This window comes from Mustela putorius, unplaced genomic scaffold (genome assembly GCF_011764305.1).
Source record: "Mustela putorius furo isolate JIRA1106 unplaced genomic scaffold, ASM1176430v1.1 tig00000577_pilon_pilon_pilon, whole genome shotgun sequence".
NCBI lineage: Eukaryota > Metazoa > Chordata > Mammalia > Carnivora > Mustelidae > Mustela > Mustela putorius.
In genome coordinates this window covers 3,085,010-3,112,596 of record NW_025421421.1, presented here as the reverse complement: position 1 = coordinate 3,112,596, position 27,587 = coordinate 3,085,010, and the positions used below count along the sequence as shown (strand labels likewise).

General features: G+C 38.4%; 1 protein-coding gene across 1 annotated transcript in view; it reads right to left on the bottom strand.

The window, feature by feature from the left end:
* PCDH15 (protocadherin related 15) overlaps window positions 1-27,587 on the bottom strand; it is a 731,887-nt gene that overhangs the window by 273,605 nt on the left and 430,695 nt on the right. The window contains exons 17-18 of the mRNA XM_045081472.1: window positions 20,589-20,682; window positions 10,404-10,532 (exon numbers count right to left, since the gene is read on the bottom strand). Coding sequence (XP_044937407.1) covers window positions 10,404-10,532; window positions 20,589-20,682 — 223 coding nt within the window. The remainder of the gene's footprint in view (window positions 1-10,403; window positions 10,533-20,588; window positions 20,683-27,587) is intronic.

Genomic DNA, 27,587 nt, shown 5'->3' with positions numbered 1-27,587 from the left:
AGCCTTTTCAATAAATGGTGCTGGGAAAATTGGACAGCCACATGCAGAAAAATGAAATTGGACCATTTCCTTACACCACACACAAAAATAGACTCAAAATGGATGAAGGACCTCAATGTACGAAAGGAATCCATCAAAATCCTTGAAGAGAACACGGGCAGCAACCTCTTCGACCTCTGCCGCAGCAACATCTTCCTAGGAACAACGCAAAAGGCAAGGGAAGCAAGGGAAAAAATGAACTACTGGGATTTCATCAAGATCAAAAGCTTTTGCACAGCAAAGGAAACAGTTAACAAAATCAAAAGACAACTGACAGAATGGGAGAAGATATTTGCAAACGACATATCAGATAAAGGACTAGTGTCCAGAATCTATAAAGAACTTAGCAAACTCAACACCCAAAGAACAAATAATCCAATCAAGAAATGGGCAGAAGACATGAACAGACATTTCTGCAAAGAAGACATCCAGATGGCGAACAGACACATGAAAAAGTGCTCCATATCACTTGGCATCAGGGAAATACAAATCAAAACCACAATGAGATATCACCTCACACCAGTCAGAATGGCTAAAATCAACAAGTCAGGAAATGACAGATGCTGGCGAGGATGCGGAGAAAGGGGAACCCTCCTACACTGTTGGTGGGAATGCAAGCTGGTGCAGCCACTCTGGAAAACAGCATGGAGGTTCCTCAAAATGTTGAAAATAGAACTGCCCTATGACCCAGCAATTGCACTATTGGGTATTTACCCTAAAGATACAAATGTAGTGATCCAAAGGGACACATGCACCCGAATGTTTATAGCAGCAATGTCCACAATAGCCAAACTATGGAAAGAACCTAGATGTCCATCAACAGATGAATGGATCAAGAAGATGTGGTATATATACACAATGGAATACTATGCAGCCATCAAAAGAAATGAAATCTTGCCATTTGCAACAACATGGATGGAACTAGAGCGTATCATGCTTAGTGAAATAAGTCAAGCAGAGAAAGACAACTATCATATGATCTCCCTGATATGAGGAAGTGGTGATGCAACATGGAGGCTTCAGTGGGTAGAAGAAGAATAAATGAAACAAGATGGGATTGGGAGGGAGACAAACCATAAGTGACTCTTAATCTCACAAAACAAACTGAGGGTTGCCGGGGGGAGGGGGTTTGGGAGAAGGGGGTGGGATTATGGACATTGGGGAGGGTATTTGATTTGGTGAGTGCTGTGAAGTGTGTAAACCTGGTGATTCACAGACCTGTACCCCTGGGGATAAAAATATATGTTTATAAAAAATAAAAAATTAAAAAAAAAAAATACACCAACAAACAGGCAGAAAGTTGACTCTAAAAAGATAAAGGTGAGTAAAAGAAGGTGGGTAGTAGAGCATACATAGTCTATAACTCTGTTTATAGACAATTTTAAAAAGACATAACTAAACTGTGCTGTTTATGGATGCTTACAGTGTAGGCTGATCTACAGTACAAAGCAAGAAATGAACCATGTGGTTACCTGACAGTGGAGGAGAGTCTCACCGGGCAGGAGCATGCATGCATGGGCTCTCCTGGATGGTTATATATCCAGTATGTGTACCATATGCACCTGCACATGTGTTTATTTGAATTATTATTTATTTATTAGTCAGAGAGACACACACAGAGAGAGAGAGAGAGCACACGCACAAGCAGGGGGACCGGCAGGCAGAGGGAGAAGCTGGCTCCCTGCTGAGCAAGGATCCTGATACAGGACTCTGTCCCAGGACCCCAGGATCATGACCCGAGCTGAAGGCAGACAACCGAGTGAGCCACCTAGGTGCCCCCATAGGTTTACTTTATAGTAATTTGTGCATATATGTTTAGATCACTTTCTACCTATTCCCCATTTTTCTTAAAGTTTAAAGGACAAGATTTGGTCTTAATAAAAAGCTTCAGAAACAGTTGGAATCCTTCTTGTAAAACCAAAAGCTGATTTGCCAAGCTTCCTCCTGAGTTAGGCAGTAAAGTCGGTGTAAGTAATTGTAGGGAGCTATAACATTTGTAGAGAAGGATAACTGAATCCAACTAGAGTGAATAGGCCATGAATTTTCATAAGTCTATAAAACAGAAGTGCAATTTGTATAAAGCTGGATCTCATAAATAAGTAATGGAACATTAGAAGGCAAAGCTGGATGAATGGAGCACGGGTTTGTGAGGCAAAAATAGTCCGTATTTCTTCTTCGACAAATATTAAATAATTAGAAAGGAGTATCTATTGTAAAGAGGTGGGTAGAAAATACAGCTCCAAGAGTGTGGCCCAACAGGTTGGTAGCGTATCTGTCAGAGGATTCCTGCATGTAAATCATCTTAGACCGAGATGTTTCCCTGTCTCCAGGTGGTAAAGATTTTGCCCTGTCCTGATTAGAAATTTCACTTGTTCTTTGCATTAATACTGCGTTTTTTTTTCCCTTTAAAGATTTTATGTATTTTTTTGACAGAGAGAGACAGCGAGAGAGGGCACACAAGCAGGGGGAGTGGGAGAGGAAGAACCCGCTCAGCAGGGAGCCCAATGTAGGACTCTATCCCAGAACCTCGGAATCATGACCTGAGCCGAAGGTAGATGCTTAAGTGACTGAGCCACCCAGGTGCCCCAACACCACTTTTTAAATGACCATTTTAAATTAATCTTCTATCCTACATGCTGAAATTCCAAAACTAGACTGATACCCAATAACAAAACTTTGTGAAGACGATTTATTTGTGGGTATGTTAACATCTATTACAGCTCTTCTCTTTGTACAATGTATCTGAATCTTCATTGAAAAAAATTCACTTTTAGATAATTTTAATCCATTAGGTCTAGTTTAATTCAGCATCTTCTAAAAGTCAAATATTTTGGCTGAATAGTAGGTTTATCAGATCACTATGACACAGTCTCTGCTTCTAAGAAATTGGGGCAAATAGATAACTTCGGTATGTTTTGTAAGTACTACCAAAAACTTATACTAACATAACACAATAAAAATAAATAGTATTATTAATAAAAAAAAGTGCACAGTATAAATGGAACCATGAGTATGGGTCACTTAGGAAACAGAAAAGTTCAGGTAGGGTTTTCTGGAAGAGATTATGTTTGGCCAGAATTTCAAAGATCAGCTCTCTAGATAAAAGGATGGAAAAAGAAGAAATCAAGGCTGGAATACAAGCAAAGGCACAGGGACTCCGGAGTAGTACTGAGAGCGTGTCTTGGTAGCTACAAGCAGGTTAGCACAGACTCAGGGAAAGCTAGGGAAGCCTTCTTTGCTGCATGGAGAGATGTTTTCCTGCAGCTGAACACTTGGTTAGAGAAGAGCGTTCCAGCAAGTATGCTGAGGATAATTAGGAGGTGTGCAGACTAGTGTTGGGATAATCAATTAAGTGAAAAAAATAGCAGTCAAGCAAACTATAAAGATACACTTTAATGTAGTGTGTCCTTGATGCATAGCAGAAAAATAAAATAAACCTGTGATTAAAAGAATAAAAAAAGACATTGTGACATTAGCTCAGGTGAGAAACAGAGCTGGACTGTGCTTGTCTAGAGGAAGAAGGAGGGAATCTGAGAACAGGGAGAGCCATGTAAAGTTATCAGATGAACCAGATGTGGACAATGAGGTAGAAAGAAGAGATGCGAGGCTTCCCAGCATCCGGCTTGTAACAGAGTGACCGAGAAGCAGAATTCAAGGCAGAGAGCCCCATCCGAAGAAGCTGAAGATAAGGGTTGAGTGTTATGCATGTTGAATATGTTAGCTGGGGAGGTGGCGGAAACGTCTTGTCACCTTGATCGTGGTGACAATAACAAGAGTATCCATATGTCCTAAATCAAACTCAACTGAATTGCATATATGAGTCACGTGTAGTTTTCTGAATGCCAATGATACCTCAATGAAACTAGCAAAAAAGAATATTACTATACAGTATTAAAGGAGAAGGTTTAAGAAGCAAACAGATCTAGGGAAAGGTAGAAAGAATCAGATGGGCTTAAACATACGGAGACCAGGACCAAACAGGTTGTAGGGTCTCAAGAAGGGGAAAAAGACCGACTTCAATGGCAACGGTGAAGTTATTCAGATAAAGATGACATTCAGTGGTAAGGAGGGGACCGTGATCATTCATCCCACATCTGGGATTATGCAACTGTGAATATTTACACAAGCACACAAACACAGGCACACACAAGTGTATTTATCATGATGGCTCACAGTAAGACTATAAACTGCTCTAAGGGTAGGCCTTAAGTAAACACCTCAAAGATACATGCACAACCTGTTCTAACTCATTTACCAACTTCTCATTGAGTATCTCAAGGATCACCAAGCTTCAAACATATTCACAAGCTGCAAATAAACCTCCATTATAAATATTGTTAGGTAGCAGCCTTAAAATCCATGTCACCAACTTTTCAAATTGTGTGGGATTCCTTCTTGAGTTGACTGAGTACAGGGTTTGCATTGCATAGCATGACTTGACGAGAGAACCCATAAAATTTCCCACTTGTGGCCCACTTAAAAAAGAAGTATGATAGTTTTAGGCACTGCTGAATGCCAGACTGAGCTACAAAAAGTAAATAAAACACCATAAAGCTCCCACCTTCATTTCATTTTTAGAGCCCCACACAGGGAGATGACAAGGACATTCATCAGAGACATGCCACTGAGGTTCAGATTTATTTTCCCTAATATTCAATTGTATATTTGGAGGAAATACCAGTTTCTTATTTAAATGAAAAGCATCCCTACCCTTCTCAATGTTGAAGTTCACTAATGATTTTAAAACCACTCTAAGGGTTTAGACTGAATCACAACCCCTTTACAGCGGCTGGCATTTACCATACAGAACTCACGTTGGGAATACATTTCTGTTTCAGGTTAAATAAATTCAGCCTCTTTTGTTTTAGAACCAGAAGAACATTTTGTTGACTCAGGGCTCTATTTCTGTTACTTAGAGCTAAAAGAAGTCAGGTCGGCGTAAGATTTTCTCCAAGGCCTTGACGGGAAGTTGGCCGGGAAGCGGGTCACTCTATATCATATACACCACTAAGAACCTGGCTTAAACAGAAGAGACAGTGTTATTTCCAAGCTAGCCTTCTGTGCATTTGTGTGGGCTTTCAGGCCCAGGGCTACTCTGAAAAGCAGATAGAATGAACTTAAGGAGAATTGTGGGTCCTAAGGAACCCTCCCTGAGATGCTGCTAGGAGGCCAGAGAGCTGGAGGAAGCTCCAAGTTTCCCCCTCCCCTCAATATCCACTGACCCAGAATATTTACTGAAGAACTCCTGGGCCATCCAGGGCCAAAGTGAAAACAGCTTCTCATCTTCCTCATGCTAAATTCTGTTGGACAACTACAAAGAAGTTCTTCTTGGGAAGCCTTGATGAAGACAGGGCTTATAGAACAGACTTCTCCCCGGCCTGCTGCCCCTTTTATCTCCTCCTCACTCCCCATCCAGACTCGGGGTAGAATCCATCAGACATTAGTCGAGAAAATGAATGAAAGTGGCATGCACCATCCTGAGTGGGCTGTCACGATTCTCCACTTCTGCTGACCCAGTGTTGCTGGTGGGACCAAAGTGGTCCGCCTGACTCACACATCAGAATGACCCACTGTTAGTCTGTCCTTCTGATTTAGGAAGAAAGAGGGTCTGGGAGACACATCTAAGCAGTTTGGCAAACTCTAAGGAAAAAAATGAGAGCACAAACACAGAGGAAAGGCAGAGGCAGAGGGAGAAGAAGGCTTCCCACTGAGCAGGGAGCCCAACACAGGGCTCGATCCCAAGACCCTGAGACCGTGACCTGAGTCAAAGGCAGATGCTTAATCAACTGAGTCACCCAGGTGCCCACCCAGCTTCTTTACCCTCAGCTGTTTACCTTAACAATAACACATGCATACATAAATTGTTTATATATGTAGGCATGTGGATAAATATTCTGTATTCTGTAACATCTCTCTTACTTTCTCTTTCTCTTCCCCTCCCACCAAGTCTTCTGCTGCTTATCTGCACACTCCAGGATCTGGGAGGAGTGGAGATTTTCTGTAGCAGGTATGAGGCCTCTTAAATCTGAGACCCACCTGGGGATGAACTGTTGGCCTGCCTGTGTCCCAGAGTCAGGATATACTTACTGATCCTCTAGACACTACCTCCTGCGATGACATGCTGGAAAGGGTATTGGATAAGACTTTATTCGGACATGCCATGTCACCCAGTTACCAAGTCTTTCTACCAGCAGCTGTATCGAGGGCTTCCTCATCAGAACTCAACATGATTCTCATCAATTTTCCAGAACGCCTCTGAACCAGTCCTCCATGACTGTCAAACTGTTCTCAAATTGCCTCTTATTTATTTATTATTTTTAGGTAACCCCATTTTCTTTATTATTTTTTTTTCTTTTTTATGTTAGTCACCATACAGTACATCATTACTTTTTGTTGTTTAAGTTCAACTCTGTCCTCTATCCTATCTGCCTGGTATCTTTCTTCTCTTTCTTTCTTTCTCCACCACCCCCCCAACCTAGAATCTCACTAATTTGTCAAGAGACTGCAGATGAATACATTTTCCCATGAACCTTGACACAGCTTCCTTAGTCCTCTGTGGCATTCCTCATCCTTTAGGAAATCATCAGGATGACACATTGGACACAATGTAGAGACGGAGTCTGTTCTATGTCTATCTACATACTTTCTTCTCTCCCCAACAATACTGCTGCTGCATATGCTCTGAGAATTATGCAAATGATTTCCAAAGCTAAGTGTGGTATATCATACTTGTGTGTTGTGAGTTCTACGTTCAGAAATTACTGGCTGGTAGGTTTTTTTTTTTTTTTTTTAATATGCTGATAAAATTCTTTGCTCTGCATAATCCATAAATACTGCTTCAGAAGTATTCCCTATTTAATAAAGTTTGATACCACAACACTACCTTAACACATAAAAAGTAAATAAATTTTCCTTCAGCTTTTGCATGCAAATATTGGATTATGCATGCTAAAACATCATTAGAACAAAACCCCCTTCAGTTGGTAGTTCAAATTCAGTGCAATAACTAACCATATGTATCTTGGTTTTAAATTGTCTTAATAGTTTTTTGGTGACAATTAAAAATAAATTTTATAAGCAGAGCATGAGTCATTTAGTGAAATTAATGTATTATATAATTATCATTAGGTAGCAACCGGAGACCATTATGATGCATCAAAATTCCATTCTCAGAACATTAGAACTTCTTGGAACTGAGCAGAATCAGTAGGCTGCACCTGTTTGGCACGTTTCTGTGTTCCTTTGTACTTTCAAACTCATTTTAGTTTTTTGTGAGAGCATGTTATTGCCTAAAGACCAGGACAATTACTGCTTTGTCAAATTATGAATGCTAAAGTTTATATCTCAATTTTTAATGCTGAAATAAACTACAGAGGCCATTTCTCATCTAATTTAAGAATTAGGAGATGAGAAACCAACTTAACGCTGTAAATCCTTCATAGACAAAGAACCACTAGGAAAAGTAACCATAATGAGAAAGGAAAAATAAAAATTACCAACAATTATCATTATGTTACTATCTCCTTACATATTATTAATTATATATTCCATATGGGTTTTATCTCTCTGCTAAGTAAATAAAGAGAAATGGAAAAGATAATTTCCCTAAATGATTTTAATACCTGTTTATTTTATCTGAGTAGTTGGTAGTTCTGACTAAATATATTTTTCAGTTTTCTAGTGGCAACTAGAATGGCAACTGTAATGGTATTTTTTTTAAGGTTTTTTATTTATTTGAGAGAGAGCACAAATGTGGGGAAGGGCAGAGGCAGAGGGAGAAGCAGGCTTCCCATTGAGCAGGGAACCCAACACAGGGCTCAACCCCAAGACCCTGAGACCATGACCTGAGCCAAAGGCAGATGCTTAATAAACTGAGACACCCAGGCAACCCAATATTTAACATCACTATGATTAAACGATTGTAATAGCTCATGTCTCTATGTCTGGGCTCTTATAATTACCTTCTGATCCAGCTTTCTGGATGTAGTATCTCCCATTATAGTCTATTCAAGACTAATCTTTATAACAAAAATCTAGTGATACTATACCTCAAACCCTCCAGGGGCCCCCCTGCCAACATTTTTGCCAATATGCACAGAGAAATGTTCACAACTTGGCACATGTAATATGGCATGTCCTATGCTCTGTGTCTGTGCTTTTATTCATGCAATCACATTAGACCGCTTCCAACTCCTCCTAATTTTCTTCTCATCAATGTTCATCCTTCATGAGCCAAATTCATCACCATCCCCTTTTCTGTGTTTTCTGCACATGCCAATCATTTTACCACCTTGTTTGCCTAGTGTAATAGACTGTCAGTGCCCTATGTGTGGCCCTTGGAATATGTATACTTTCTGGCTGACTTCTGTCTGCTGGTGTCTACAGTCTGACCCAATGCCCTTGTATCCAAACGGCAGAGAGCTGGCTGCTTGCTTGCCCTGGAGGCAGGAAGTACCAACAACGCCCTCCTCCACAGCATTGGTGACCAAGAACTCTCAGGATTTCGTGCATGAATTTGCCAGTCCCATCACATTTCAGGATCAATAATTCTGGGAAATATGTTTGGAGAATTTTCTAGGTTTGCCCTTGGAATTGAGCTCCAGTCTTCCTAATGACTGGTTTAGTAGTTGCCCCTTTATTAGCAGCTGTCTTTTCCATGCATTGCTTCCTACTTGCCTGTGAGTATCACTTGAACTTCTCAAAAATGATTTCTACCTCAATCTTTTGTCTACAGGTCTTTTCTTATAGAGTCCACAGTCAAAGCTGGAAGTACTAATACACAGGCTTCTGGAGTGGAACTGGATGGCTTGCTGGCTACACGGTATCAAGACCCCGTGGTTTGTTACAATAGCACAAGGACTAGTTCTCTCCCCTGTGGTGAGCTGGGGCTGCATCAAGGCATGAAGGAATGTACACCTTATGCAATCTCTCCAGGATTTGAGAGGCAGAGTGACAGGGATGATGAGTATGGCTATGGAGTTGTCGAGTATAGTCAGAGCTAAGGGAAAAAACTGATGAGCTCACGCTGCCCAGTCAAAATCTCAGGGATTGGTATGAAAGGCAGAAGGTCTATGCCTTTAACAACATTTAGAGAAGCTCTTTTCTTCTGCAGCCACAGAGGAAACTGGACTGAACACCAGATCTTTTTCTGACTGGAAGAGCATTTGGCTTGTAGAGAAGGCTTGCTTCAAGGCACCAGCAAAATTCCTATTCAGGTCTCAAAGCTTTAGGGGCACCTGGGTGCTCAGTGGGTTAAAGCCTCTTCCTTCGGCTCAGGTCATGATCCCAGGGTCCTGGAATCAAGCCCCGCATCGGGCTCTCTGCTCAGCAGGAAGCCTGCTTCCTCCTCTCTCTGCCTGCTTCTCTTCCTACTTGTGATCTGTCTGTCAAATAAATAAATGAAAAAATCTTTAAAAAAAAAAAAGACTCAAGGCTTTAACAGGAAAAAGGTTGGATCCTGAAGTCTGGACTCACACCTGGATGACCCACTCCTTGTGAGACAATGGTTCTTTCTTTGCCTGTGGCTCACACAGATGCCTCCTCTCAGGTAGATACTGTGAAATATGTGTGACTTCCTCAAAATTTGCTCTCAGCTTATGGCTTCTAAACCATCAACCACGTTCAAGACCAAGTATGGGCCAACTGAGGATATACTGCTTCTAGAAGAAAAATGGGATTATTCTTCAAAGGAAGTACAGAAACCAGCTGATACATCCAGTGTTACAATCAGGTTAGATAAGAGGTGTTAGAGCAAGAGGTGCACAAGTGCAAGAGGTGCTGATAGATCCAGTGTTAGAATCAGTGTTAGACAAGAGGTGTGTGTGTGTGTGTGTGTGTGTGTGTGTGTGAAATGTGGGTGCAAAGCAATGTTAAATGGATGTTTATCCAACCAGATGAATTTGCCTCTAAACATCCATATTCTGATATGGATTCATATTATGAATTCTTACTAAATAGTATAGCTAATTACATATTTCTCTATAGATACCTTATTATAACTCCAGAAAATAAAAAAATATACTAAATAAGAGAAGAGTACTCTCCAATGAATCAATGTTTAAATCACCCAAGGGTCACAAAATGTAAATCGACATGCTTAATAAGTGAAGTCAAATGGACATGAGATTTATGAAAACAAGAACACAATCTTGAAGAGCATCCAGCACTGTGACTGATAATGAATGCACTTTACTGCTGTTTTGCCTTATACCCAAGTGATCTCACTCACCAATTCCCTTCAACAATTCTGATGACCCACTGCACATTACATCTGCTGAATCTCCTTTCAAAATTAAAATGTGAGGAATGTACTCAACTAAAAAACACATTTCATACACATATATATACATGTATATTCCACTTACCCGTACTTGACCCACAAAGGCATTGGCTTCTTCCTCCACCACAGACAGATTTCTAGGCAGATAGGGATCGAACACCGGCGCATTGTCATTGACATCTGTCACCACCACATTCACGGTAGCCGTTGAGGTCTTAAAGGAAAAAAATAGGACTAAATGTGAGAGGAGTTATTTCGATGTTGATGTCAGCTCATCCATTATGTTGGCGTTTGTCTATCTGAAACAGAGTGAGACCTTGCCTCACTCCAACTAAAACCCAAGGCATTTCATTGGTATCCTTACTCCTTAGCTTTCCAAAAAAAAAAAAAAAAAGTTTGCAATACTCAGCTCAAACATACACACACACACACACACACACACACACACACACAGATGGAGAAAGCAAATGATGATATTACAGGGCAAAAATCTTCTTGAACATGACAAGTATTTCCTGGAGGCTTATTCCGAGAAAGTGATTTTTACCTTTATCTTGTTCACATTTTATGGGTGGCAAGCTTTTGTTTATATACACATGTACCTCTTTTTCTCTGAAATGTAACATTTTTGTAGTTTATAGCACTTACATTTCACAGTGTTTAAAAATAAAAATGGAAGCTTATCAAAGAGCACAGTGCATCAAATGGGTATTCTCAGGTGAGTCAAAGCTGTCAGAAAATACTACATTCATCATTTTCTGGGCTCACCTCTACACCAAGAGTTTGAGCCCTATATATCACTGGTTAAGTTATTATGTTGTGATCACAGAGCCTGAGGAAGTGGTAAGCAGGTTCACCTATGTGCTTCCAGGTTCAAAGGTCAACCATTGGCCTGCTGCAACAAGAGTCTATTATGTAGTTCTACTAAGCTCCTGCACAATCAAGGAACATCTTCAGACGTGAATCAAGCTGGAAACTGCTCTTTCTAATCAAAGCCTGAGAAGCTGCACCTGTTTCACACCCAGCTCTATGCTAGTGCGGGGCATATTTCATAAAAAAATATAATATATATATATATTTTTTAAAGATTTTATTTATGTGACAGACAGAGATCACAAGTAGGCAGAGAGGCAGGCAGAGAGAGAGAGAGGAAGAAGCAGGCTCCCCGCAGAGCAGAGAGCCCCATGTGGGACTCAATCCCAGGACCCTGAGATCATGACCTGAGCCGAAGGCAGCGGCTTAACACACTGAGCCACCCAGGCGCCCCTAATATATATTTTTTAATATATTTTATATAAAATATATTTTATGTTTTATATATTTTCCACATTTTTTCCAACATTGCTTTTATAACAACAACAAAAACACAGTTGAACAAATGCTATTTCTCTAAAAGTTGTATGAGTTAAAACCAGGAAAATGATGTTTTTACAGGATCAGTAGTTCTCAATTTGCCTCAGGGTGAACAAGACATTAAAATTGATAGCCAGGGTGAAAATCTAAGAGTAGACACACTAGAGTGTGTTGACTTCCTTCAGATTGTCTCACCCTCTTTATGCCCACCCACCTGTTCTTATTTCTCTGTCAATCAATAGAATGGGTTTTCATCCTATTGTTTACAAATCCCATTCTTGACCCTATAGTGTGTGATGTTTTCAGACTGTATTGATCTTTAGTCAAAGACTATGGACTGTTGCTGAGTAAGGCAGAAGAGAGCTGGATCACCAAGAAATCGGAAAAGCTCAACAAGTCCACCGTTTTTGTGCTAATAGGGACTAAAATTCATGTATATATGTATTTCTCTACATCTTAGTAATTGTATATGCATGAGGAATATCCATGTCTCTTTTGACCCAAGTATTAAGAACTAAGAAGGCACGGAATAATATCCAGCCTACGTATTTCTTGAAAAGTAATCTAAAGACCATTTGCATCGGAATCCCTCGGCTAATCAATCCAAATGCCCAGGCTAGACATTAGACCTATTGACTCTATTCATTTCAATCTATTGAAATAGTGGCAGATTAGTTAGTTGTAAAGCACAATCATGTAACTTTTTTTGATAGGTTCGCAAAGATGGTGACAACACTCCAATATGGGTCTGGGCCCTATAGGATGTTTATGTACCAAGGACAGATTTTCAGCTGGTTAATGTTGAATACTTAAGATATCAGATCAGGTCATTTCAAGGGAATTAGATAAAAAGAACAGTATGTCAGCCAACAAATGTTCCCAATTAATTCTACAAATCAATTTACATGATGTCAATTAAATAAAAAAGATAAGTTATTAAACCAATAAACCTGATTAGTGCAAAGCTACCTTTTTCCCATTAAGGGAATTTGTCTTACTGCTGTAATTTTCTCAAATGCTGTATCAAATTACAAGTCTAGGAGCTGGAAGTACTTGCAGTACTATATACCAAAAATTATCATTTTGGGGGTTATTACTTATTTTAATTATAACATGCCATAGATTTTATTTTGTTTTAAGTCATGGATAAATCCTCACAAAATGTATTAAATACTCAACAGTGCAAGCAGATATTTCTGTTGTAGCAGACCATTTGAATACACATAAAAAAAAATACACATTTATTTTCATAAACTACTTTAGCCTTGAAATAAAGACATTAATATGATACCATTGGTTTGATATAGTATAAAAATTGAGAGATATAAAGTCAAAGTAAAAAAAAAAACACAAGCATATGTACAATAATCTACACAAACCATTTTTTTTTATCCATGAGAACTTTAAAAAAATATTTTATGATCTTCCTTAATTTTATATTCTGGACTTAATTGAATCCTTCAAGTTAATTTCTTAAATTTAAAAACCTGGTTTAAAGGGCACCTGGGTGGCTCAGTGAGTTAAGCTTCTGCCTTCAGCTCAGTTCATGATCTCAGGGTCCTGGGATTGAGCCCCTCAGTTGGCTCTCTGCTCAGCAGGGAGCCTGCATCCCCCTCTCTCTGCCTGCCTCTCTGTCTACTTGTGATCTCTCTCTCTGTCAAATAAACAAGTAAAATCTTTAAAAAAAAAATACCTTAGTTTAATAGAAGATATTTAGGGTGTTCAAAATGTATTCATTATCTAGTTACTGAAGATAGAATTATGATGACTTTCCATTCATATAGATCTAAATGAAACTGTCTCCTTATAAGCAAATAGAAAAAAAGTGTATTATATGCTATGTAATTGGGAAACAAAGGATGGAATGATGTACTCTCTTTTATTTGGTCATTGTGGAAATGTATCCATAGACATATATATACTCAAAGACCTTTAAAATTTTTCTATAAACATGTATGAAACTAAAGTTTATTAGCATGTTTAATTCCTTTCAATAAAAATGGAGAGTTTGGAGTCTGGAACAATGAAGTTGTGTTGTATAGGATCTGACCATCTTTGTTTCCATCCAGTGGGATAAGGAAAATACATATATCCTGTAATCTGTTTTCTTTTTGGTCAATATTAATCCAAAACATTTTTATCCATAGCTAAAAATCATCCTGTGGCTACAACATCAAGAGCCAAGCCAGCCTGACCCAGATCATAGAGTTTCTTTGATGGCATGGACAGGCTGCCCTTCCTAGTACCAGGGAGGCTGGCATGGGAGGCTTCTTCCCCTTCTGAGAATGAAAGACTATAGAATGTCTTCCAGAAAAGCAGAAAGGGGGGGATGCCTTCCTACTCTGGATTATGGGGAAGAGAAGGGGAGGCAGGGAGAAGACAAGGAGATGGGATGCAAAGGTCTTCCTCTTCATTCCCTCTCCCCTGCTACTCTGGGCCACATCTACAGACAGGAAGCATTGGGGAAGCACTTTGGGGAAAGTGGTGATAGGTCTTGAGAAAGTAAGAGAACTTTTGGTGAAACAGTGGCTGACCCTTGTGAAGCATGGAAGCCTCCAGAGAACTTGCACAGCAGTCACATCTTATAGGACATGGCAGGGAATGCGCAGCAGTGGCAGAGACAAGAGGCAAAGAGAGAAGCTGTTCCTTTGTGTGTGGCTCAGGAATTCTAGGGGCTGAGAGATCACTCTGTGAGCAAAGGACCCTGATGGCCACAGTCAAATGGACATCCACAAAGGCAGCAACATATGCACCAGATACTCAAAGGAGTCACTAGGGGACTGGAGAGAATCAAAAAGCCAACACTGAGGGGCCAAACTAGACACACCATGCAAACAGAGACTGACAGAGGGAGAGCATTGGAGCTGCATGCCCTCCTTAAGCATCAAGAAATAGTAAGCACACCAGGCACCTGTATGATTTTAGGATAAGGTCAGGCAAGAGAGGAAGAACAGCTTCACTGGTGAGTGCATGTCTACCTTGAAAAGAGTGGTTAAAAGAGAAGAGGCTAGGATGTTGTTTCAAGCAAGTTAAGTGTGACCTGACCCAGCCCAGGGACACGTTACTATCTAGGCAGCAGAGTAAACTCATGAAGATCAGATTAGGTATTAAAAAAAAGGAGATTAAAAAAAAAAGATTTTAATTCCATGCATATCTAGGCGCAGTGCGAGGAGACTATATACTTTATAAATATCTATATTGTAATATAAATGTAATTTATTATATTACATATGAAAATAATAGAAACTAGTAGAACAGCGTAGATTATCTCAAAACTAAAAAAAAAATCAAACTTCTGGAAGATTTACTTCAGAAAACACTAAAATATCAGTATTTTATTCCCAACAAATGAGAAATATGAGATCTATGCTTTTCAAAGAGAATGAACAAGTAGCTCATTCTCTTTTAAAATTTTAAAATTACATGGTCAATTTTTTGATATAAGAGTATACACCAAATAAAACCACTGCAATTTTGTTTTTGTTTTTTCAAAAACTACCGGGATAGATAGATAGATGCATCATTACTCTATTCTAAAATTTTATTAAACAAGCTATCTTGAAATTCAATTATTTGGATTTTACACACAATTCTTCTCATATATATATTTTTTCCTTTTGCTAATGTTTCCTATAGTTTGACAAGTAGTTACTAATGTTCGCCTTCTGGATTCTAAATGTTTTATTTTTTTAAGATTTTATTTATTTATATGACAGATTACAAGTAGGCAGAGAGGCAGACAGAGTGAGAGGGGGAAGCAGTCTCCTCGCCAGTAAAGAGCCTGATGTGGGGCTGGATCCCAGGACCCTGAGAACATGACCCAAGCCGAAGGCAAAGGCTTAACCCTTGGAGCCACCCAGGTGTCACTAAATGTTTTTTTATATTGTAACTTTTAAAAGACATTCATGTGGGGCCTGGGTGGCTCAATCCTTAAGCATCTGCCTTTGGCTCAGATCATGTGACTAGGAGTCTTGGGATCAAGCCCAGGGGGGTGGGCTTGCTCAGTGGGGAGTCTGCTTCTTCCTCTCCCTCTGTTGGCCTCTCTGACTGTTTGTGTTTTCTCTCTCTCTGACCGTTAACTAACTAAATAAGTAAATAAAAATCTTTAAAAATGAAATAAAAGACATTCGGGCAATAACTTGGTTCAAGGCCCAAGCATAGATGCTAAGCCTCCTGCTGATCTGAAATTGTAAGACCACCAGTATTCACGGTGAACGCCATAATCAAGGAACTCAAGCTAGGAATTCTGGAAAATTTTACAGAGAACAGAAATCATGATATAATCAAATTATATCAAGAAAATATTATATCAAGAGCAAATTATATCAAGAACAAAAACAATATTGCAGAACTCATGAAAATCTGGTCAGAAATATCCACACTACAGAACAACTTGGTATTTTGAATAGGAATGGTTCCCCATTGGGAAATAACAAGTGATAAACTTGTTAAAAAAAAAAAAAAAAAAAAAAAAAAAAAAATCCTGACTTCTATTTGCATATTTAGATTTTTCACTGTGATTTGAGTATGTGTATATTTTTGCTGTGCTACTGTTTCATCGACAACTGCAACCCACAAAGCCCTACTTACTAGTCATCTTCCAGCCTGTGTGGATAAATGCCAGGTGTGGTCTCTGGTAGAGTTCTAGTTCAGGTAGTAAAAGGGGCCCATGTGTCCGGCATTTATCCTTACCCTCCGCTCTTTGCAAAGTGGAGCAGATGCCTAGAATTGTATTAGTCATCATAAACCCCTTAGATAAGGAGAATGGAGATGAAAGCAAACACACGATAAATGGCAGAGCGGGTAGGAGACAGCAGGAGCCCTGCAGGAGCACTTTTCTGTCCACCACTACGTTTCTTTATATGAGACAAACAAACCCTGCTTTGGTTAAGCCCCTGCTGTTTCGCTTCCTCTTACAGCAAACTTCCTAAAGGCTGTTGCTACCACTGAGTTTTGAAGGAGTTAAGAGAACATCATCCCAAAATATGCCACTTTGCTATACTGACTCTTTTGAATGAAAGGCACTGGAAAACAGCAAATACAGGAAAACATTCAGTTATATTAAATGTTTTCATATTATTAATGTATTAATACATTATATTAATTTTATATTTTAATATTAATTATTAGAATATTAAATTCCCATGTGGAAGATGACTCCCTGTATCAGAAGGAAGTATCATTTTTATTATCAACAAGCACAAGAGATTGAGATGGAGAGAATTCTATATAAGCAGACCTCATTATTTCACACCTCCTTTTAGCCTCCTGACACCTGCCTATCTCCCTGTCACCTACTTTGAAAGCAAGTGGGTTTTGACAATTCTTTGGGTCTTCATTTCCTTATGGGGGCTAAAACATCATGTAGAACTTATATAAATTTATATGCTTTCTCCTGTTAATCTGTCTTTGACACTTTAATTTTCAGACCTAACCAAGGACCTTAAGAGGGTCGAGGAAAACTTCTTCTTCCCTGTTGATCAAATTATACCCATGAATATAATAAGGTTTGCCCAGATTTTCCAATAAAAATTTCCAATAAAACGCATTTTTAGCTCAGATTGGTTGCACTTAGTTTAGAAGTAAATAATGTAACAAAGAAGCTTCTGAAAAGAAGTTGCGTGTATATTCCTCCAAAAAATGCATTTGAGAGTCATCCTAGATGCTATTATTATAAATAAGATAAAATGTAGTTGTTTAAAAAGCATATGATACATAAAAATTCTGAAGTCTATTTCAGCTAAAATGTGAAAATACTGGAATAAAACATGGCAGAAGCTTTCTCAAGGGATTTTCAACTCATAGATTTGCAAGGAATTCCAAGTAAGTGCAAATAACTACTAAAATCTAGAAAGTAAGAGTTTATCTGTATTCATGATAGCTGAAGAAATCTAAATATTCATAATAATGAGATATTTATCTACAATTGTATAGGTTTTCTCTGCTACTACTGATAAAGTTGATTCAGAGAAGAGAAAAAAGGCACAAGGATACCAATAACATTCTTTGAACTTTGTCTACAAACATATTGGCAATGTGCAGTAGAACATTCTCTCTCTTCTCCCCTAACCACATTTTGGTGGTGTGGGGGGGAGGTGGTTTTCCATGATGAAACTATCAAATTATATGTTTGCCGTCTGTTTTACACAAATTTCTGGTAATGATTTCAATTTAATATATCAACCTGGGGTCTGGGTTCATTAAATATCTTTCTTCCAAACCATAATCATTAAGGTTAAAAGGTTAATTTTACCATAACTCTAGAAAGGATATAAGTTTAAATGTGTAGATAAGAAAAGTGCATTACAATGTAGCACTGTAGAAATTGTGTTATCACTTTCTCCTGCAGGAACCCATGATATGTGCCTGCAGAGAAGTCCATCCCTAAAATTATGTAAATAAAGGGATTAGCTAGAGAAGCTTTTATTTAAAATCGAAGTGTTCCTTTCTCTACTGATATCCTCAAAGCAAATTTTGAAAATAAAACACATTTACTTAAGAGGGTCAGAATTTTAAAGCTGAACGAGACCTTACTGATCCTAAGAATGAAAACACAGGGGCTGTGGGGGGGGGGGGGGATGGGGTGCAAGGGCCAGAAATGTTAAGTGATCCCTGCCCAAGGGGACTGAGATACCCAAGTAAGTAACTGGAAAAAAAAAATGCTCTAGAAGAAATTAACCCGGGCTTTCTTCTGTTTTTGATGTGGGTGAACCCATAATTCATACACTGAGATTATGTCAGATATCTAAATATACTACTTTCCCCCATCTGCTCTTTTGTCTAAGAAATTACTGTTAAGGCCAGATTTAAAGGGTCCTACCAAAACCACTGTCATTAATATCTTATTCGTAATGTGACATCTTCCAAGGCTGTGTATTATGGGGTTTTTTTTAATCCTAGTAATTTTTTTTTCTATGCTAATGACTGACCTGAATGCCACTCATTTATTTTGATTCACACTAATGACACTCCTTCCTCCATACTGAATAATGCCTCCTCCTCCTCAGGTCCCCCCTCATTATCGCCTAGATAAGTTGCCAGTTAATCTTCAACATGTCAAAGTCTTTCATTTTCTTCTTGAGAGTCGCATTGACTTCCTTACATAGATCTGAAACGGGCACACTCTTCATCAAGGATGCTGCATATATAAAATCAATCTTGGTTTTATTTTTCTTCACACATCTAACTACCTTCCACCGGCCCCACTATTTACCAAGATAGTTCTGTATATTTAATGTTTTACACGTAACTGTTTTACCTAATGTTTGAACAATGGTAAATGAATTATAATGGGAAGATTTATCAATAATTAATTATCTTTATTTATTTTTCTAACTTTTAATTAAAGTAATAAAAATGTCTGGGTAGCAAGGCTATATGTTTTGTTTTATTTTTTAAGATTTTATTTATTTATTTGGGAGAGAAAGAGCATGAGTATGGTCAGAGTGAGAAACAGATTCTCAACTGAGCAAGGAGCCCAACATGGGACTTGATCTCAGGACCCTGGGATCATGACCTGAGCCAAAGGCAGACATTTAACTGACTGAGCCACCCTAGTGCCTCAGTATATATGTTTTTATAATGGTAAGATTTTTCTGAGCAATTCTTGCCAAATATATGCCTTCAATCATTTCCTTTTTCTTCTTCTTCTTCTTTTTTTTTAAGATTTTTAAAATTTATTTGACAGAGATCACAAGTAGACAGAGAGGAAGGCAGAGAGAAAGGAAGGGAAGCAGGCTCCCTGCTGAGCAGAGAGCCCAAAGTGGAGCTTGATCCCAGGACCCTGTGACCATGACCTGAGCTGTAGGCAGAAGCTTTAACCCACTGAGCCACCCAGGCACCCCTAATCATTTCTATCATAGAAATCAAACAAGTCATTGCAAGTCATTGGGAGCCATGTTGCTATTTTAATTTGGTGAGCCTTGCCTAGATGCTTAAATGAATTTGAAATTATTTCCAGAGAAGAGTGAGTGGGTCCATAGCCATTTGACTAAAGAAAAAACTACTTTGTGTCATAGAAATGGTAAAACAAAACAAACAACAACAACAACAAAACATTCTAAGGATCTGTTACCAATAATTGAAATGTTATAATGTTAAAAAATTAGAACAGTAGTGGTTGTAAGCAGGTTAGTTTGAAGAATACGCTCAAATGATTTTAAAACACTCTAGAATTACTAAACAACTTTGTTATTCTTAAAACTGATTTTTAAGAGAAAATTACAATTATCCTCTCTGGAATTATGGGCCCATTTAAACCACTTATTATTATAAGAGCTATTTAAACCACTTATCATTAATACCACCTATTATATATATGTATATATAATATATAATACCACATATATATTTATATGTATATTATATATATTATACCACTTATATATAAACCACTTATTATTATAAGAGATAAATGACCTTTATCCTCTCTAGAATTATGGGTCCATTTAAACAACTTCCATCATCAAGGATTAGTCAGGATCCTGAGTGCTCCTTACAACTTGTGGAATCAATCAACTTGGTTTCATAAGTGCTTCACAATATCTATCTACACTCTGCCACCCCCCACCCCCCCAACCCCACCAATAAAGTGACATTAAAGGGACTAGGTTCCAAAAGAGTCAGACTGCCAGGAGACATTTCAGAGTGTTGTGCCGATAATCACTGCGGAATGCGTTTTAGACCGTTAGATTTCATTTTCCCCATCAGTTGGGTAAGAATGCCAATTCCAAGTATGTATTCTATCAGGTCAAAAATTCCCACCACCCCGACCGATTCGGAGTACAGGTTCAACTGTACTCAAGTGCACTCTCCCAGTGTTAAGGAGCTGCTCCGGGTGAAAAGAAATTAATTTCCGGAGCATCAGACTACAGGGCTCTGTTCTTACCACCCGTTGTCCCCCAGGCTGAGTACTCACCCCATCGGGCCTGCCGTCCGAAGCAGTGACGATCAGAATGTAGCGATCGGTGCTCTCCCTGTCCAGGGCTTTCCCTAAGGTTAGAATCCCAGTACTAGTGACAGAGAAAACAAACAGACAGATAAGACACACAAAGATCTTATGTCACAGGGAGGCTTCCTTCCCATCTGGAACTACTTTCCACTGGTTTTTCCCTTTCAGCAAATATAACCTGAATATTTAAGATGCGTAATTCTAAGATTCATGTTGAAAATTGAAAAAAGCTTTTAAGGCTGTTGGGCTTCTTAGCAACAGTGAACAATTGCCAAACTGAAAGAGATAATCGAGCTGATTCTCCAGCCCTCAGGAGAAAAATGAAACTGTGCTTAATTCTGGGAAGAAAGATATCAATCTTGTTTGTGATTATTTCAAAGGTGGAAGACTCCAATAATCTTTAGTAGCTTCATAATCCTTTGAATCAAGGAATGGTTTCTTAGAATTAATATATATTGTCATTCCCATTCATTGTCACATATACTGCCATGCTGGAAATGCAAACATCTGAATCCCATCTTTTATAAACACTAACAATTAACATCTATTTTTTTTTCTTTCCTAGTTTCCAAAACAATTGAGGCTCATCGGAGAAAATTAGAAAATATGCAGTGGAATATTAAAACTCTCACAGATATTGGGATTATTTTTGTGACATTTCTTTTATTCTCTGTAATAACCATCTCTGAACATATTATATTGTTTCCCAAAGAAGAATTAGACTGTGTGTTTTATATTCTATTTAAGAAAAGAGAATTTTATGAGCATTCACTAATTTTATAGTTTATGAAAACAAACTTTTGTCGGATATACTAACAATTTCATCATTTTGTTATTCTTTTGAACTTTAGATGTTTCTTAATTTTATTTATTATGTATAATGGGAGATGAACAGCCTTTGGACAAATTCTCATAATTTGAATATTTTAATACTACTTCTTTCCCTTTCACTGTTTAAAATAAATGCTGCTAAGTATTTAAGATTGTCTTCTGCAATGTCTAAAAAAATTGTCTAAATTTTTTGTGACAGTTTGGTCACTTATAATGCTCTCTAAAACAAGTTCCACATTTATGTCTTAGATATTACCACCTGATATCCTACCTGACATTTTAATAAAGTCCTAACAAACATCTATTGTGGTGGACAGGTTTATTAATATAATAAAACATTAAAACATTTATTCAAGGATGAAAATAATCTTTTTTGATTGATACAACACTTTCACGTTTTAATACAAGTGCTTTTATTGTTACAGTGGAATTTAAGCCATTCACACCACACATGGTAGTTGGGGAAAGAGACTCAACATCAATGAATCAAAGTTGGAGTCACAGCTACTCTGTTTTATTGTGTTGCTGTTGATCAATAGACTTTGAAGTTCTGAACATATGGTAGAACTATGGAAACTTGGAAAACTAACTCTACAACTTGTATATTTTTAAATGTTTTGTCAAAATAACTGAAAACCAGTTCCCAGAGTAGTTCATAACAATTGCTTTGGAATAATTTCCCACACTGCAGATGGTTCAGATAATCTCATTCTAAAATGACTTCAAGAGAAAAGTAGGACATGTGTTACTTCTGAGACTTATTCAAAAGCTACTTAAGAAATAGGAGACCCATGGGGCGCCTGGGTGGCTCAGTGGGTTAAGCCGCTGCCTTCGGCTCAGGTCATGATCTCAGAGTCCTGGGATCGAGTCCCGCATCGGGCTCTCTGCTCAGCAGAGAGCCTGCTTTCCTTTCTCTCTCTGCCTGCCTCTCCATCTACTTGTGATTTCTCTCTGTCAAATAAATAAATAAAATCTTAAAAAAAAAAAAGAAATAGGAGACCTTGAAAACCCATCCAATGAAAGAAAAAAAGAAAACTGAGTTATTGCTCTCCATTTTTTCCTATCAGTTTATGATTCAAATCTTTATATTCTTCTTTATACATTAAACTAGAAAATCTCTATAAAGACATATGGTATTCCCATTTAGAGCCATATTATATACAAACAGCTAGTTTTTATTGGTCTGGTTATTATCATGGAGAGAGTTCTTTGCTTGAGAGGATGTGTGCCTCATGCCCCAGAGCAGCAGGCAGTTAGACAGGATATTTGGGAGATTAAGAAGGAGAAAAGGATAAGGTAGAATTTTTTGGTACTTATAATAGACTAGTTGATGGGTACACACAAGCGTGTCTTCCTGAAATTCTGGAACTAACTAGCAAAGGTAAGTCTTCCTATCAACTGGCTGGAAGATAGAGCAGGATACACTGAGCTACATTTAGGAATGCAAGTAATCTCATGAGGCCACATAATAAAAATACAAAAGGGTCATTTCTGGTAAAACATCAACAACGGTGCTACTTAAATTTTGCATGACTGAAAATCTATTTCACAGGAGCAACATCAGTGGTCTTGAAGATGGCCATCAGCATTCCCAGTGTGACACTCTGGTCCCTATTTCTGGAGGGAGCAGAACTATCCTGATTCACAAAGAGTTGTGTTTCCCGGTTTACAGTTTGCCTGAAGGAATAATGCATGCTGCTTGTCTTTATTTTGCCTAACTCAGAACTCACTGGAGGCAGAAAAGTAAGGGGTTTTTCTGGAAGACATTGAAAGGCAAGAAACAGCCTGCAGTCACCTTGGGCAAACACACACACACACACACACACACACACATATGGCTGGGGTGTACAATAGAGCGCTGGAAAGTAGGAGGGAAAGATGGGTAGAGAGCTTCTTGGGAAACTGTGATATTTAAGAGCACCCATGTAATGTAAGCTTGGGAATGGAACAGAATTGAGAGTCCAGAGATAAACCTATACATCTGTGGCCAACTGATTTTTCAACAAGGATGCCAGATCACTCAACAGGGAAAGAATTGTCTCAAAAAAATGGTGCTGGGGCAATTGGAGATCTCCACATGAAAGAATGAAGTTGGGCCATTTTATTACCCCATATATAGAAATTAGGTCAAAATGGGTCAACAATAAATACTGAAACCATGAAACCCTTAGACAAAAACTTGAGAATAAATCTTCATTATCTTAGATTCAAAAATGGATTCTTAGATGTGACCATGAGAGCATGAGAAGCAAAAGAAAAAAATAGGTATACTGGACTTCACCAAAATTAAAAATTTTTGCTATCATAAAGTGGGAGAAAATCCCTAGAAAATGAGAGAAAACTCTTGCAAATCATATATGTGATAAGAATCTGGCTTCCCAAATGTATAAAGGATACTTACAACTCTACAACAGAAGTACAAATGACCCAGTTAAAATTAGTCAAAGGAACTGAACAGCTATTTCTCCAAAGAAGATGCAAACATGACAAACAAGTACATGAAAATATTCTCTTCAGGGAAATAAAAATCAAAATGACAGTGAAATACCACTTCACACACACTACGATGGATATAATTAACAAAAACGAAACAAATGGGAAAATAACATGTTGACAAAGATATAAAGGAACTGGAACACTTGTGCTGGTGGGAATAGAAAATGCTCTAGCCACCGTGGGAAACAGTTTGGCAGTTCCTCAGAAACTAAACATAAAATTACAGTATGACCCAGCAACTCCAATTATGAGAATATGCTCAAAAGAACTGAAAACAGATTCTTTTTTATAATTTTTTTAAAGATTTTATTTATTTGACAGAGAGAGATCACAAGTAGGCAGAGAGGCAGGCAGAGAGAGAGAGAGTGAGAGAGGGAAGCAGGCTCCCTGCTGAGCAGAGAGTTCAATGCAGGACTCGATCTCAGGACCCTGAGATCATGACCTGAGCCGAAGGCAGTGGCTTAACCCACTGAGCCACCCAGGTGCCCCTAAAAACAGATTCTTAAATACACGTACATATGTGTCCATAGTAGCAATACTGGCAATAGTCAAGGCATAGAAAACCAGTCCAAATGTCCATCCATGTATGAAATGGATAAAAAATATGTGTATACGCACACTGAGATATTACACATGTATGAAAAGGAACAGAGTACTGCTATATGCTTCAACATGGTTGAACTTTAAAACATTAGGCTAAGTGAAAGAAGCCAGACACAACAAGTCACATGTTATATTCTTCCTTTTATATGAAATATCCAGAAGAGATCAATCCACAGAGACAGGACATAAATTGGTGGTTGCTGGGATGAGGGGAGGGGACATTCAGGAGGAGATGCTTGTTGGGTCCAGTTTCCTTTTGACTGACAAAGATATTCTGGAACTAGATACAAGTGGTCATTGCACAACACTGAGTCTGTCAAATGCCACTGAGCTGTGAACTGAGTTGTTCACTTTGAAGTGGTTAATTGGATGCTATGTGAATTTCACTTCAATTACATTAATTAGATTATACAGAATTCCCTCACTGATCTCAAAGGCTGTATTTCCGAAATGTATGGTGCTGGACAAAAATCAAGCTTTTTGAGACAATGAGTTGCTCTGACTAACCATGAAAGTGGTGTTCAAAGAGTTGTTCAAGCCATGTACATAAAACATAGAGGAGAGTATCTACTTCCACACAAACCAATCTCCTCGCATGTAAAACCTGCTCCTCCCAGGAGCCGTCTTCCCAAATTGTACAGTGGATTAGGAAATACTGCAGCAGCCACGTCACGGGCTGATGGAAGTTCTCTCCCTGGTTTCATGCTTTGTATTCTAGGCTTCCTTAAAACGTTGTCAATATACTCCACTGGCTGTGATTTAATATCATTTGCACTTACAAGTGTCTGAGTCTTTGAGAGATTTATCGTCCTGCCCATGGACTCCATGTTTCAAGCCTCATAATGATATTGAGAGAAGCTAGAGTGTACTTGAAAATGTGTGATTGCTTCAAGTTAGATGCAATGTTTCGTGTTAAAGAGTGATTCGCAGTTAGCAAACACAGACCAACAGAGGGAGGTGGGTATTGGCAGAGGTTCAGAAAGCTGGTCTGTGGCAGGAGCTGAGGAGGGTCAAGGACAAGAGAAAGTAGATCCATTTGAATACAGATTTGGAAAGTAGGGGTGACACACAGAAAACGCAAATCACTGCCTTCCATGTTATGTAATCTTCAGTGACATCCTAAAGGGCACACTGATGTGAAAAATATAATCAGCTTTAAAGTTAGTGTCAAAATGAATTTAGTCATGTAGCAAAAAAAAAATGCCAGGGAAGATAAAAAGAAAAATTTTCAAATAAAATGCTAACAAGGGGCAGATCTAACTCTTTGAGATTCTTCTGTTCAGCATCTGAGGCTTTCACTGTTCTATGACATCCCCTGTATACAATCCCATTCAGAGGAATTCCTCATTCTCCTTCAAGAAATAACGTCAATATTTGGCCATCACCCTAGAAAGGAAGTGTTGCTTTCATCTTGTTTAAATGTTTACTGATCTGTGAATATTTGATGAATAAATATTTGCTGTATCATATGCAATAATCAACAACGACATTACGAAAAGTTGTTAAAATAATGTAGTGTGTTACAGAATCACACAGATGTGTCATTTAACCGGTACCACGGAATGATTTTCATGGCAAACACTTGTGATTTTTAGGAACACGGACCTTTTTTTAAAGAGTGGGTTTCTTTTGTGGCCACAGAACTAATCTAATACATTAATATGAGATAACAAGCCAACATTTTCTAAATCCATAGTAGCATTTGAAACCATTCTTTATTACTACTGATTTTTTTTTAGGATTTATGAAAAGTTTTGGCCTAGTTTTATTTCAACAGAACAAGGTAAACTAATGTTTTTGTAATGATGATTATTGTTACAATTTGTATCATACTGTAAAATAACATAATATTTAAAGTAGGCAATGAACGTGTACTTTTTTTGTTGTTCTAAAAGGAAAATGTAACCAGAAACATTATTTGTATGCATTATAGTGTCTGATAAGGTCGACCATTCTTTCTTATCTGTTATTCTCTAAAAGAGTACCTGAAGTATTGAAATCCTTAAGATTCAAATAGAAGTGGTGGTGCAAATCTGCACAGGCAGCCCAGAAGTTTCAGTAAAGGAAGGGATTAAAATTGCAATTTTTCCCCATTTCAAATGTGTGGAAATATATCGGTAGCAGTCTAGGATAGCCTGCAAGTCTAATGACAGCAACAGCAATGAGGTAGCTAGAAAGCAATGGCTCAAGAATGGTCATTGAAAGAGATCATGCAGGCCTCACAAGGACGTCCCCTCGTCTAGCTGTTCTAGAAGCATTTTGCACTTAAAGAGTTGATGCACGAGCTGTGGTGTTAGGAACAGTCAGTGTAGATAAGGAGGATGCTGTCTTGACATCTTTCCCACCTGCAAGAACCTCTGTGACCCAGGTAGGTGTCTTGCTGGTTTCAAAGACAGAGATGAGAGAAACAGTAGAGACACACTTGCTAGGGCAGACAGCAGGAGGGGAGAATTTCTTCAGTCAACTTGGCAGCTCATCAACTTTCCCCACCTGTAGTGGAAAACCTTTCAGCCTCAGGGGAAAAATAGATACACACAGGAGTGGAAATCCCTCAGAGAGAGTAAGGGCTGGGCTTCCTGCTGGCTTGGGCAGGAGAAAGGTTCACTACTGTCCTTTTCAAAAACAGCTTTATTAATTAATGTATAACTCACATGTGATCAAATTCACCCAGTTAGACAGTACGGTTCAGTGAATGTTGGTACATAGTTGTCCAACCGTCACCACAATCAAATCTGGAACATGTTCTTCATACTACATCACACACTGGACGTCTCTCCCTGTTCTCTCTCAACCCTACCTCCCAGCCCCGGCAACCACTAATCTATTTTTTTTTTTAAATCTGTATGGATTTACCTATTCTGGACATTTTATTCAAATGGGACCATACCCTGTGCAGCCCTTTGTGAATGACTTTCTGCTCAGAATAATGTTTCTAAGGTTCATCCATGTTTTAGCAGGTGTCAACATTAAGTTCTCCTTAATTGACAAAATCATTGTATGGATACACAATGATTCTGTTTGCCCGTTCATCTGTAG